This window comes from Hemitrygon akajei, chromosome 27 (genome assembly GCF_048418815.1).
Source record: "Hemitrygon akajei chromosome 27, sHemAka1.3, whole genome shotgun sequence".
Taxonomy (NCBI): Eukaryota; Metazoa; Chordata; class Chondrichthyes; order Myliobatiformes; family Dasyatidae; genus Hemitrygon; species Hemitrygon akajei.
Window position 1 is genome coordinate 16,555,883 of NC_133150.1, and position 14,284 is coordinate 16,570,166.

The 14,284-nt window shown below is 39.6% G+C and overlaps 1 protein-coding gene across 1 annotated transcript; it reads right to left on the reverse strand.

Annotated features, from left to right (window-relative positions):
- Positions 1 to 1,056: 1,056 nt before the first annotated feature.
- LOC140717153 (G-protein coupled receptor 37-like 1) lies at positions 1,057 to 7,883 on the reverse strand. Its single transcript, XM_073030425.1, has 2 exons — positions 6,850 to 7,883; positions 1,057 to 2,640 (listed from the first exon to the last, which is right to left on the reverse strand). The coding sequence occupies exons 1-2, from the start codon at positions 7,651 to 7,653 to the stop codon at positions 1,834 to 1,836; spliced, it is 1,611 nt and encodes a 536-aa protein (XP_072886526.1). The 5' UTR covers positions 7,654 to 7,883; the 3' UTR covers positions 1,057 to 1,833.
- Positions 7,884 to 14,284: the final 6,401 nt, after the last annotated feature.

Below are 14,284 nucleotides of genomic sequence, written 5' to 3' on the forward strand. Positions count from 1 at the left end.
TTAGATGTCAGTACAAATCTGATCTAAGCTTCAACTGTGCAGAACACGGCAGTTCCATTTTGTAAATTAGTTACCCATGACTGCTCCTGACACGTTAAGTCAGACATTTTCAATGGCTGTTGCCATGTGACCATAGAAATGCCTATTTATTGGTACCGTATTGTAGCAGCAATATTGTAGTCTACTGAAGCATTACAGCAAGGAAAGCATAGTTACAAAATATCTAGACTTTGATTTAACTTAATCATTGAGCTTCGAGAGATGCACAGCATGTTGCAATCATTTAAGGAAAAAGTTAAAAGCTCTACTGAAGTTAGTTGCTATGTGCTTCATTTCCTTATATTATTAATTTCTCAACTGATTAAGTTCATCATAGGGCAGAACCTTACCCACACCTTATAACTGAATTTATGCCTGACTTCAACCTATACTTAAATCTGAATCTTGTCCAGTCCATATGTAATATACAGATTTGAGTTGAACAGTTCTGTTCTGACACACAAGTGTGAGATATAAGAGCTCTCCTATTTTTGTTCTACTTCTGCCATTCCAGAGTACCAAGGGCATTTAAAGTTCCTCTGCCAACACCTATTTAATGTGGACTAGAAACGTGTACATCAGTGTGCTTAGGTGTTGAGAAAAATTGCTGCACCATCGATGCAATCGAAGGTCCATATAAAATAGTTTTGGTGCAAGTAATAAAAAATGCATTGATTTTTAGTAATCAACAATATTCAGCACATTTTCACTTGCTTAAATCTATTGTACTAATACTACAGATTTTTCACATTTATATTTTGAACCTACTTAGCACATAGGATTTCTTCTGCAGTCAGTGTGAAACATAGTAATCTGAGATGATCTTACACTGATAATCTTACATGGTTGTAAATACTTTGCTTTCCAGCATTATATTGGCAGTATGTAGTGAGTAGTACCTTTTAATATCAGTCAATGTATACTTCTGATGCATGCAAGAATAGGAAATTAATTGGCATAGATGTAACATTTAATTATTGAAAGTTTGCAAAATAAGGCACAGGCAAAAGCTCCATGTACTGAAAACCAAAAGGATCTGGTCACCTTTTAATTTGACACAGCAGACCTAACAAAGTACTGTTTATCCTTATCCTACAGTTATATGCCAGGCTCTGCATTTTCAACATATACTGTGAATGCAAAACACATCTATTAACCCAACAGTTTATAAAATCTACAGTTTCCTATCAGCACTATTTTCCTGTGTTCTGTGGAGCTCTAGAATAAAAGTGATATAAAAACAATATCCAAAAAAACATAATTATAAATGTTACTTAATATACAATAGACGTGTTACTTTTGACCATGATGGACAATGTTCTTTCTGTAAATAGTAACCCAATTTAACAATGATACATCATGACTAAATGTGTCTTAGCAAACGTATCTCATAAAATTAAATTAAAAGATTGTTAGAATGTTAGACATACTTTATTTTATACAATTGGAGATCTACCATTGAAACACTTGGGCATATTACTGATATTCTGCTATAACATGTCCTTTTAATACTTTGTAACAGTGTTTTATTAAATCATGAAAAAATATTTTATTGTCTAAAGTAGAGCTGAAACACAAAAATATAGTTATTCACATACAGTCTTGGATTGCTATCAAAGCAAGAACTTACAGAGCGAACTAAACATCTGCTAGTGTTCTAGTTCAACAGGCAGTTAAAAATACCTACTGCTGTGCACAGATCAGTAAAATAATTGGCTGTCTACTAAGGGCGGATGCTAGGTATCTTCACTGTTTAGCTTTAAAGAATCATTCAAATTCTGAGAGATTGTCACATCAACGCTGGGTACCGAGAGTCATCATTGCAGAGGTTTCCTTGGGATTATCACAGAATATGGATGCCATTTCCATCTTCATCTTGCTGTCATGAACATCAGTTCCTGAGGGCTCTGGGGAACATTCATCACAGCAACAGCAACAACAATTCATAAAGGCATGGCCCAAAGGCTTCCAGAGGCAGAGGACCAACACTGGTGTGACAGATGACTTAAAAAACAGAAAGAACTGATTAATGATGTTGAGTAAATCAATGGTCTCCTTGGAGATTTCAGGAATGGTATAGGCCACCACAATGTTACAGATATTTTCTGGTATGATACAGCAGCCGTAGAGGATGGTGAGGCCAATCAATGTATAGTTCCTCTGACTTTCATAATGGGCAAACTTAGATGTAGTTTTGACATCAGATTTGTTTTCTGTGCTTTTTACCCTTCTTGTCACTAACTGGCAGGTAACAGAAAAAATTATAGGCAAGCAAAAGTAGCAGCCAAAATACCACCACATCCTGGAATTCTCATAGGTTAGTGCAAGTCCATAGATATGATCAGGAAGGTTTGAGGATGTTTGAATGATACAATAATCGGTGACGACTCCAGAGATAATGGAAGTCTTTTGGTCCAATTGCCAGAGAAGAACTTCAGGGAGTGCCAGTAACATGGATCCTATCCAGATGACTGCCATCTTAGCCACGATAGACAGACAACTTTCTATCAGCCTAATTTGTGACTGTATAGTTGTTGCAGAACGAAACCTGTCAATACTTAGTGCACACAAACTAAAGGTGGTGACCCCAAGACAAGATACCTGGAAATTAAAACAAATTAATGTAAAATGATGCTGTATTATTGTCTACATGATAACTATCTCAGAAACACTCACAAAGTTTGTTGATCTTTGTTTTGTGCACAGGTACTGCAATCACTCTGCACCAGCAATGTCTAAAACTTCCACTCAAAATAATAATATACAATAGCTAAAACCCTTGTAGGAATTGCACAATGGTGTTTCATATTTTATTTAATTAAGACTAAATGAGATTATTTCAATTGAATGTAAAATATCCAGCCAAATATAACAACGTATTTAACAAAACAAATATGATTTAGTAATCATATTACTTCAAAAACTTACAATAATATAACCTTTATTAATTATTTATATTATGGCATGTGCATGGTCCTGAATTATTATTATAAATTTAATATATTCAAATTTTTTGTCAAAACACAGCACTATAACAACTTTAATTTCAAGAAAAGAATGGAATGATAGGACATACCCTTGTATTCCATTTTTGAATATACTCATTTTGTGCAACTGACGCAAATATTTGGCACATAGTATGGCCAAGCAGTGCACTTAATTATGTTAAAAATTGCACACTTACATTTGAAAACTATTTATTCTTGGAGAATTATAACACTGCAGTGTCCAGTTAGTGATGAGAATAATATCAGTCTCACTACTTGATTTCAACACATTTCCAAAAACAGTATTTGCCCTTCAGTTTAACTTCAAAACATTAAAGTTGAGACTGAATTCAAACAGTAAAATATTTTAAAAATCTCTTTAAATAAACAGCAACCTCTCTACATTGCTTCATCCAATCTTTAAAAATTCCCACCCACGTGTATTTGGCATTATGTAATGTACAATGCACTGCTGTCATGGTCACAAAGAACAGTTACATCTTTCTTATTTGCATAATCAAAGCAGAATGCCAAAACTTTCAAACAAAATGAACTTCTGAAAGATCCTTTGATATTGTACTGCTTTGCTTCTTCAAACTTCCTGCAGCTGATCTTTAAGGGAAATGCTTCTATTTAGTTTAATTTAAAAGAGAAGGGGGTCACCTTGTAACAAGACCTGCCAAGTCTCCACTATTAGACAGTCAGCAGTTATGCAATGGTAATGCCCTGGAAATTCATTTGAGCAAGGCTAAAAGAGACTGTGTTGTGCAGTTGAAAATCATGTAAGTGCAGAGAGAAGCAATTTTACGCACATTTCTGGATGATCTTGTGCCATTCTGAATCATCACATATTAATTTAGGATCAAGATTTTCACTATTTACTGGTCTTGTTTTAGTGATATGAAAATAACGTCAATGATAGGGCAATACCAAAAACATGCCAGTGAGGGATTCAAACACATTGTCATCTTTGGACTGGTCAGAGTAAAGCTGGTTTTATTCAGAGCTGAGCCAGCTCTCCCTTGATCTGAAGGCTCAGAACAGTGTTATCAAAAATGAACAATCACAGTAAAGCTGCATACAGAGGTGAACAGCTGCTCACTTACAGCTTTCTCTGTTGATAGATGACACGGATGCTGGTGAATCTCAGGAATTCTCTTCCCTGGAGAGGTGTGGAGGTTGGATCATGAGGGATATGTTAAGAGGAGGTAGATACATTTTTGAAAGCTAGATAATTGAAGGCCATGGGGGAAACCAGCATAAAAAGAGAGGCAAGGCCTAGGGTAGATCGGATGTGGTAATGTTGAATGGTGGGGCATGCTTGCAGAGCAAGGTGCTCTCCTACTCCTATGTCCCTACACATCACAGTTTTTCTTCATTAGGGAGGTCACTGACACACTCTACTCCACAAGACCAGATTTCACTTACTACACGAGAGAAAGCAGACCAAGCATAGGCACATGCTAGCATTACAGGCTTGCCCAGTCATTTGCATCCCACATCTTTACAGGGACCTTTCGGGGGTACTTCTCAACAAGAGTACCTGTCTATGGTCTTTGAGGGCATCTGAGGCAACCTTGAACCGAAGGCAATACCTCTGAGGATGATGTGATTCACTTGCCTCCAGGGATCCTAAAGACTGCTTAAAGAATTCTAAATGAATTTCAAAATTTGACACAGTATCACTTAAAGCATTGTTGATGAGCTCGTTCATTGGTGTACCACACAGATATCAATCACCGTAACACATTTATATTCAAGGAACCAACACCTGGAAATATAATGGCCTTTTAAATTTGCATTTAACTACATTGCTTATAAAGCTGCACAGCACTAGTGCTGCTATCTGTCATGGTCCCAATTGTTAATCCCCTATCTTTCCCCTAATCTCCTTTGATTATGCCTTGATTCCAATCGTTAATTTCCCATTTACTGCTAATTTGCTTAATGACAGCACACTTGGTCTCCATCAAGAAATGCAGTATAAGAATCTGGCATCACAACCACTGGTTGCCAGTTTGTTGGTCTATTCCCATGTGATAACTTAGTTTCCTGACTGCTTAGAACCGTTAGTTCTAAGTTCAGCTCCAATTGCAAAATGTTCCATGGAAACCCCGTCTCCGTGTTAAGACTCCATATCTGATCTCCGTGTCAAGGTTCCTCCTGTTTGCTGTCAAAACGTTCACGTCTGCGCCAACATCCCCAACTCAATCTCCGTGCCTGTGTCCTGCACTTGGGTTCTCCTCAGTCGCTCCGCGCAGCACTATCCAATACCTTCAGTGACCTGACCTGACCTCTGGTGCTACTTGTGCGGAGATTGCACATCTTATTTGGTGTTCTGCCTTCCTCACACATCCCAAAGACAACGATGGTTGGTAGGCTAAATAGTTGAAGTGAACTATTCCCGGTATAGGCAGGTGGTGAAACAATCAGGGTGCAGTATGAGTCAGATAGGTTACAGGAAAACACAGAACAGGACTAATGGGAGGATTCTGATTGGCTGATTGCCTCCTTCAATGTTTTGAGAAATGATGATGTCATCTTACATAATTTTTAAAAAAAGCTCTAAATAAAAAAAAATCAAAATTGCTATTGAACTATGACAGTGTTAAGGTCCATCACTTAATAGCATGCTAATTCAGAAACTCCCTCTGGTTTTCTCAGGATGCCAATGCTTAGATGTATAATGGAGCACGTCTCAGGCAGTCCTTTAAGGCAAACACTTCACCAGCAGCACTCCTCAGCTACAAAGCCTACAAATGGCCGTACTTTGGCAACAAATCCCCATGGCTGGTCTGTGTGTTCCTGTGAGCTTGTACACAAGTAGGTGAATCCTGGCCTTGTGGAGTAGAGATTGTCAACAACCTCCTGAAAGGAGCAGCGATAAGTGCTGTATATTAGCAGCTGCAGGCTGCAATGATCATAAGTTGAGATTAAGAGTAATATTTCAGGCCACTGCAACAATAGTACAGGCACATTTGTGAGCTTGTACTTTAGTTTTCATGAAGTTAAGGGTTGAAGTGAGAATTAGGATGCGGAAGCACATTATTCCAGTATAAGAGCATGGATTCATATCGATATACAGTCGTGTTGGGTGTTGCTGAACCCTTCTATCACTGAGGGGATGAGGTTCCTCTGGTACCCCAAGATGCCCTTTGCATAGCCTTGTCAAACATGAGAGCAACTTCTGAAGTGACAAATGGGCAATGGGAGTTCATTTCTGTTGCAGTGATGTGCAGGGCAGGGGGCAATGCTAGGAGATGGTCAACATCATCATTATGTGCCCTGTTGAGGGAAAGTTGGTGCAGCACTGTTCCAACAAACTGAAGCTGGGAAAGTTTGGTCCTTTAAATAAAGTTGTGCTCCACTTTTCAACCTTAGCGAAAGCAAGTTCTTTAACTGAACCCTGGCTGCTTTTGAAAGAATTTTAAAGATTATGTCACTTGGGCAGGTTTGACCTGGAAAACGAAAACACTAGGGAAAATCAAATGTTCAACCAAAAAGTTGCACACAAAATGGAGACTGGTGCTAAGAAAATTATATAAAATTGCTTTGTTCTGTTTTAAAGAGACTCTCGTTTTTATGTTGGTCTTTTTCGACGAATTCGTAAACCCTAAGCGTTTTCTTAGAAATAACTTGAGTTTTCTGATGTTGTACCCACCCAATGTAGTGTTCATGAAACCCTTGCTGATGCAGTCTTTGTGAGGTTACACTAAGTTTACGCGGCTCTCGGCAAATATTGTATTCGGAAAGCAAAGAGCTTCCCGCGTTAACCTGACCGACAGAGCAACTTTCCCTTGGCGCAAGGCTCGAGTGATCTTACCTCCAAGTAAGGCACGACCTTACAGCCGATGTCTCCAAGCAACCGTTTCTTTGTGATCTCATTGAAGACAACCACAGGCAGACAGAAGAAGATGACGAAGAAGTCCCAACAAGCCAGGCCAGCCAGAATATTGTTCCAGGCGCTCTTCATGTAATAGTTGTGGCAAACAATGCACATCACGGCCAGGTTTCCGATGTTACCAACGATAAAGAGTATCAGGGAGAGAAGTACCACCGCATACGCGCTGTAAGTGGTGTCAGTGACCGAGTACAGATTGCTCTCCAATTGAAGCCTCTCCGCCGTCGTCTCCACTTCATTCCGCTGTTCACCGGGAATTCGACCCGTACTTTCGTCTTGTGTTTGCGCCCCTTCATCTTTGAGCGAAGAAAGAGGGATCCTCGAAGTGATTTGGAAGTGGGTTGGCGAGAAGTGGCGCGACTCCATTGAGTTGTTTTGCGGAGAAGTGGCTGTTGACTCCTCGGGGATAACTTTGCCATTCTCATCGGCCCCCCGCCGTACCCTAATCTCGGGCTTCAGGGTAAAGACAGTTATATTTCGTAACGTTTCTCCAGAGCTCACACCTCTCAACTTTTCTGAATCCTGGTTAAGATTTGGTGCACCTGTTCCTTCCATCTTGTCTTCAAGTAGAAGCTGAGCGCCGCTCTCTTTAACTTCCAGCCTTAAGTCCCCCAGCTCTTCCCTGATATCCACCCTCAGGTCAGGCAGCCCTTCAGAGATGCCAGAGGCTGTTGATCCGAAGACAAAAACCTGGAGCAGAAATAAAATAGCGAGAGAGAGAGACATTTTCCCCGAGTTTCTCACCAGCGTCACCAGATTAACTACCGACTCCACACGACAGGATCACCCCCACCCTTTCGAAAAAGCCACCCACTGGATGCTTTGCAGCTTTTATTTTCTTGCAAAATCTTCCGCCGCTCGGTGTTTGCTAGTGGAATACCCCTCCGTTACTACATCGAGACTCTGCCTCTCAAAGCTGACCAACTTATTGCAAAGTAATCGTCCCAAACGTCAACTCTCTCCCAAACCTTATTATTCTCGATCCCATCATTGGCGCATATAAAGGAGAAGATTTAATTGCCGCCTGCTGGTGGGAATCGAGACTTCACAAAGGGACTCTCTCTAAGTAGCTTCCAATTGAAGTTTAAGGCATTCAGTTAGGAATGATATAAATACAGTTTTAAATAGGCATTGTTAACAATTTCTTAAGAACCCATGCATCATGGTTATATATGTTTCAGTTTTAAATCTATATCTCTGTTAAACTACAATACATTTAATACAGAATCTAGACACTGCATCTTAGGAATGACCAGTTTACATTTTGCAGCGGTAGGTAAATGAGAAGAGGGTTCAGACCCGGAGCAGCCGGGATGAGGAAAGGGAGGTGCGGGAGAGGAAAGGGAAAGCTGTTGAAGAGTGAGGAATGGTGGGTTGAATTGGTGACTTATGGAAGGAGAAAGGCAGCAGGGTGAACAGTTTCATTCTTAATGAGAAAATCCAAAACAAAAAAAAAAAAAAAAAAACATCAACTGTACTAAATCACCAATTCATAGACATTCAAGCTTTTTCCGATCCACCTAACCTCACCAAGACACCCTTCTGCCTTCTCTCTCACCAACCAGTCTAACTTGATCTTGATTCTGCTTGTTCTCTTCATATCAATTCCCCTTTTAGATAATGACCTTCACATTCTAACAGGTATGAGAAGCTGAAATTTCTCCTGGATTCCTTAAGTAGTTTATTTGCTACCAGTTCAGGTAGATCTTTGTTAAATAATTTCCCAGATCTCCTTTGGATGCCTTTTTCCCACTACCGGTCTCTACATCCACAACTCCAGCTCCTTCCTCCCTCCTTGTTTTCCAACACGAGCTGCTCCCCCAACCGCTGATTTGACTCATGTCATACTAACTAAAGACCAGCTAGCTACCACCTGCCACTGACACCCGTTTCTTTCTCAGCTGCACTCCTACTGTACACAGCCAGATCCATTATATGACATTCTCGGCTATACTTTCCTTTTCCCTTCAATTCCCTCACCCCCCCCCCCCATTCCTGCCACTCTCAACCCCTAGCATTTCTAATCCTCAACCTTCCAATACTCTTTTAACTTCCACTCCATTCTCCCTAACGCACAATGTTCCCAAACCCAGGCAACAAGAACGGGCCTTTCTTAATTGTTCTGTGTATTTTGTGGTAGAGAGTGAAAGGCCTTTTGGAGTATAGGGTCTGGTGAGTATTTGATACTAACCTAGACTTTGCACATTTTTTAGTTGAAGATGCTTATTAAAAAATGTTTGTTCCATCCCACACTTAATTTCTATCTTATCTTTAGTGGAACAATTCAATTTATGGATGAATGCTTCAATGAAATATGAAGTAATTTACTTCTAAATGTACATACCATAAACTCCAGTTAGAAGATAGTCTGGAATGATTACGGAACTAATACAAATAATATTTAACTGCATGTCCATTTGTGCATAAGTAAACGGCTATATTACAGTATGTACATGGAATAATGCATGTTATTCTTGACGAAAATAATGGCAACTTCCCAAACAGGTTTTACAAGTAATAAAGATCCTCTCCATCTTTGCCAGCTGTCAGAAGCTTTCAGGTGTGTTAGGATTGAGAACTCCTCAATGCTCTGCCGGATGCTTTGTGGCTGCACATATCATATTACTGGGCTCCAGAAAATTGTGAGGACTTCATGTGGTATTCCAAGTTGGAATGGCAACTTGGAGCAGTTAGCTGTGACCTAATGTCATTGCAAAGAATCTTATTCTGTTGATGGGCATTAACTATATGAGCAATGTGAGACTAACTCCATAGCTGCTGGCTTGGGAAGCTCAGAAAGCCCATGATTATCCATAGATGGGAATCAATGGATGTTGTTTTCAGGGTATGTTATCTGAAGTGCACTGGCCAGAGAGCCTCCCAGAATCGACTCATAGAATTATGATATGAAACAATTTTCACATGCTGTAGTACTAATACAATCTGATGGCAGATTCGCATTCTTATCAGCATGGTTTCTTGCTGAGCCTTTTCTGCATGAGTTTAGGAATTACTATGGAAAAGTGCTTTACAGCTATTTGAAAAAAGCTTTATTCACATTTTAGTTTCTTCTAAAAACAATTATGCAATATTGGTGTTACTGTGAAGTCTAGGATTTGTAGCTCATTCCCCCGTTGTTCTTCAGGTGGTAGAATTTCTCACATTGTTTAGGTAGAAATGCTAATCCCATATATACAATAGAAAAATCATATGAGCGGCCGGTGCATATCACAAGCCCAGGTTATGCGAGCACTAATGCCAGACAGTCAACCTCTTTAAAGTATTGATAGTGGCTGTGGTCACCAATCTTGTAAAGACACTGCCCAAAAGAAGGCAATGGCCAACTACTTCTGTAGAAAAAATTGCCAAGAACAATCATGGTCAAAGGCCATGATCACCTATGTCATACAACTTAGCACAAAATGATGATTATTATGATGCATCAGAAATTGGACCTGTATATTAGTAAATAAATTGTTCTATACATTTAAGAAATATAGTGGGTGATTCTGATATTGCGATGGCAGCGAGACGTCCCATAAGGTTCAGCAGATGATACAAGATCAGGAGAACAGGAAACCTCAACTAACTCTAGCAATTTCCAGTGGCAAAGTGGCAAAGGACCTTGGACCAATGGTCAAGGGTCTGTGAGTACTGCCATGGCAGAAGTTCGTGGAAATGACTGGGTGGAGTCTGTGGTGCTAAAGGCTGTGGTGCCTTTAGGAGCTAAAGGCTTTCTTTTAGTACCTGCGGAGCGAGGAAACCTTTGAACAGGAGGTTGTCACAGGGCTGTAGTTCAGTGCTGACATGGAACCTTTCCTCTCCAAAGTCCCACCGCACCTTTGGGCCCTCCAGCCGAATGAAACAGGTAAGATGCTCACAGCTGAGTAGCATAAAGTGACCATCGTCCCAAATGCTCCATTGTCCCACAGGGTACAGAAACCTCTTTCCCTGGAGACCGAAGAAGGGAATTGATAGATTCTATGAATCAAAAATGCAATACCCTGGTTTATTGCAAGGTGTATGTCAAGTTTGTGAACAATGTATGATATGTATTTTACAAAATCCAGGGAAACTAGTGAAGGTGGGAAGATTTCATACATCACTCTCTGATGGACGGTTCATGAATTTACAGATGGATTTTATTGAATTGCATCCAGGAGAAGGATATAAATAGGTATTGGTTGTTATTGATGTTTCTTCATGATGGTTGAAGCATTTCCTTGTTGAAAGAATGATGCAATTACAGTAGCTAAATGTTTATTGAAGGAAATCATTTCGAGGTTCCGGAAACTGTCCTATGCAGTGGCCGAGGGTGTTGATCAGGGAAGAATTTGATAGGCGAGGACAGAGGATCATGGATGAAAGGGAAGGAGGAGGGAGACAAATTACTGAATGTGAGAAATAACATGCACTGCCGGTGGCGGTGGTGGAAGTGGATACAATAGGGTCTTTTAAGAGCACCTTTCATAGGTACATGGAGCTTAGAAAAATAGAGGGCTCTGAGCAAGGGAAATTCTAGGCAGTTTCTAGAGTAGGTTACATGGTCGGCACAACATTGTGGGCCGAAGGGCCTGTAATGTGCTGTAGATTTCTATGTCCTATGTTCCATGAAAAGGCAGTAATGCATGTCTAAGTAAGGAGGTGGCTTGAAGGGAAATTTGAGATGGTTCTACAACCGAATTTTTATTACTAAATTAAGAATAATTATAATGGAGAATTCTGGTGGGGGGTTGGTGCAGTGGTTATAAGGGGAAACAGATGAGCATTGAAAGTAAAATTGGAGAGCAAACCCTTATATTGAGAAAAGAGCTTCTTAGATGGAACTTGGCAAACAGTGAGTTATTGCTTTTAGATCACTTCCCTTTATTTTACTGGAGATAAATCACTTATTTGGCAAAATTAAACCTCAATAGGCTCCAAAAGGATTACATCTAGGTTATTTTTAGCACTGGTACAATTTAAGTGAAATAAAAGAAAGTCACTACCATAAAATGAAATACATAACAACTCTTGACAGAGTTTAAAAAATAGCGTTAATAATAACTTACAGTATTTATAAAGCACTTTTCACAAAATCGATGCAGTTCAAAGTGCTTACAATGGGATAAAGTGCAAGCCTAAAAATAAAATCCAAAAAGATATTAGTTAATAGCAAGGATAAATAAATAAGTTTTGAGCAAGCACTTAAAAGTGTTAGCTGAGTCTGCACCTCTTATAGTTTCAGATATTGAGTTCCACAGTTTCGGAGTGTAGTTGAAGAAAAGCTGAGCTGCCAATTAGTTTTTGAGGAGATTGTTTAAATTTAAGAGACCGGTGGATGAAGACCTGAGAACTTGAGCAGGATTACAAAATGAAAGCAATTCTGTGATATCCTTGGCTCCCAGGCCGTTGAGAGCATAAACAAAAAGTGAAAGATTTTAACAATAATTTGAAAAGATGCAGGAAGCCAATGCAGAGCATCAAGTACAGGAGTGATATGCTGCCTCATCTTGGTTTTAGTTAAAAGTCTAACACCAAAATTTTGAATGAGTTGAACTTTGACAGTAGATTGCTTTGGAAGACCATTAAGAAGTGCACTGCAGTAATCTCGTCTATTCAATATAAAGGTGTGAATTAGTTTTTCAGCATCATTAACGTTCAAAGAAAATTTATTATTGAAGTACATTCATGTCATTATATACAATCCTGAGATTCATTTTCTTCTGGACATATTCAATAACTCCATAATAGAATATTAATTGAATCAATGAAAATCTGCACCAACTGAGCATTTAATTAGTGTGCAAAAGACAACAAAGTGTGCAAATACAAAAAGCAGGAAATAATAATAATAATAAATAAATAGACAATAAATATCAAGAACATGATATGAAGAACCCTTGAAAGTGAGTTCATAGGTTGTGGGAACATTTCAGTGATGGAAAAGTGAAATTCAGTGAAATTATCCTTTTTGGTTCAAGTACCCAATGTTTGAGGGGTAGTGATTGATCCTAAACCTGGTGGTGTGAGTCCTGAGGCTTCTGACCCTTCTAAGTGATTGGAAGCAGCAACAAGAGAGCATGCTTTGGGTATCGGGGATCCCTGCAGATGGATGCTCCGTGTAGATATGCTCAATGGTTGTGAGGGTTTTACCCGTGATGAACTGGGCAGTGTCTACAACTTCTTGTAGGATTTTCCATTCAAGGGCATGGCGTTTCTATACAGGCTGTGAGGTAGCCAATCAATATACTGTCCACCACACATATATAGAACTTTGTCAAAGTTTGAGATGTCATTCAGAATCTTCACAACCTTTTAAGCAAGTAGAGGCACTGTCGTGTTTTCTTCGTATTTGCACTTACATATCTGCTGAGTCCAGGACAGGTCCTCTGAGGAATTTAAAGTTGCTGATCCTCTCCACCTCTGATCCTTTAATGAGGACAGGGTCATGGACTTCTGGTTTTCTCCTCCTGACGTTAATAATCAGCTCCTTTGTCTTGCAGACAATGAATAAGAGGTTGTTGTTATGACATCACTCAGCCGGATTTTCAATCTCCCTCCTATATGCTGATTCATCATAACCTTTGATTTAAGCTACAACAGTGGTGTCAGCAGCAAGCTTGAAAATGGCATTGGAGTTGTGCTTAGCCATAAGTTTAGAATGAGTAGAGTAGGGAGCTAAGCTTACAGCCTTTTGGCGCACCTGTTGTGATAGAAATTGTGGAGGAGATGTTGTTGCCAATCTGATCTGACTGTGATCTGCAAGTGAGGAAATTGAGGATCTAATTGCAGAAGGAGGAATTGAGGGCAAGGTCTTGAAGCTTATTGATTACTTTTGAGGGGATGACAGTACTAAATGTCAAGGTGTTGTCAATAAAGAGAATCCTGATGTATGTATCTTTGCTGTCCAGATTTTCCATGCTAGAGTGAAAAGCCAATGAGGTGGCATCTGCAGTAGACATCTTGCGCAGTAGGCAAATTAGAGCAGATCCAAGTCACTTCTCTGACAAGAGTTGATATGCTTCATTACCAACCTATCAATACACTTCATCACTGTGATGTAAGTGTTACTGGATGATAGTCATTGAGGCTGGTTACCACATTCTTAGGCATCTGTATAAGTGGAGTCTACTTGAAGCTGGTTGATATCTCACTGCCATAGTGAGAGTTTAAAGATCTCAGTGAACATTGCAGCCAGTTGATCAGCACAGCACTTTAGTACTTGGCCAGCAATCCTGCCTGGGAAATAAATTTTTTAAGGGTTCACCCACCTGAAGGATGCTTACACATTATCCTCAGAGACTGAAATCACAGGATCATCAGGGATATGGGAGTTTACAATGGCTCCCCTATGTTTAAATGGTCAAGTGAGCAT

Excerpts from the sequence above, each read along its gene's own strand:
- LOC140717153 (XM_073030425.1), bottom strand. The coding sequence starts at position 7,653 with ATGTCTCTCTCTCTCGCTATTTTATTTCTGCTCCAGGTTTTTGTCTTC. Across the intron at positions 2,641-6,849 it reads AGGTCGTGCCTTACTTGGAG|GTATCTTGTCTTGGGGTCAC; the intron begins GTAAGATCACTC and ends TTTAATTTCCAG.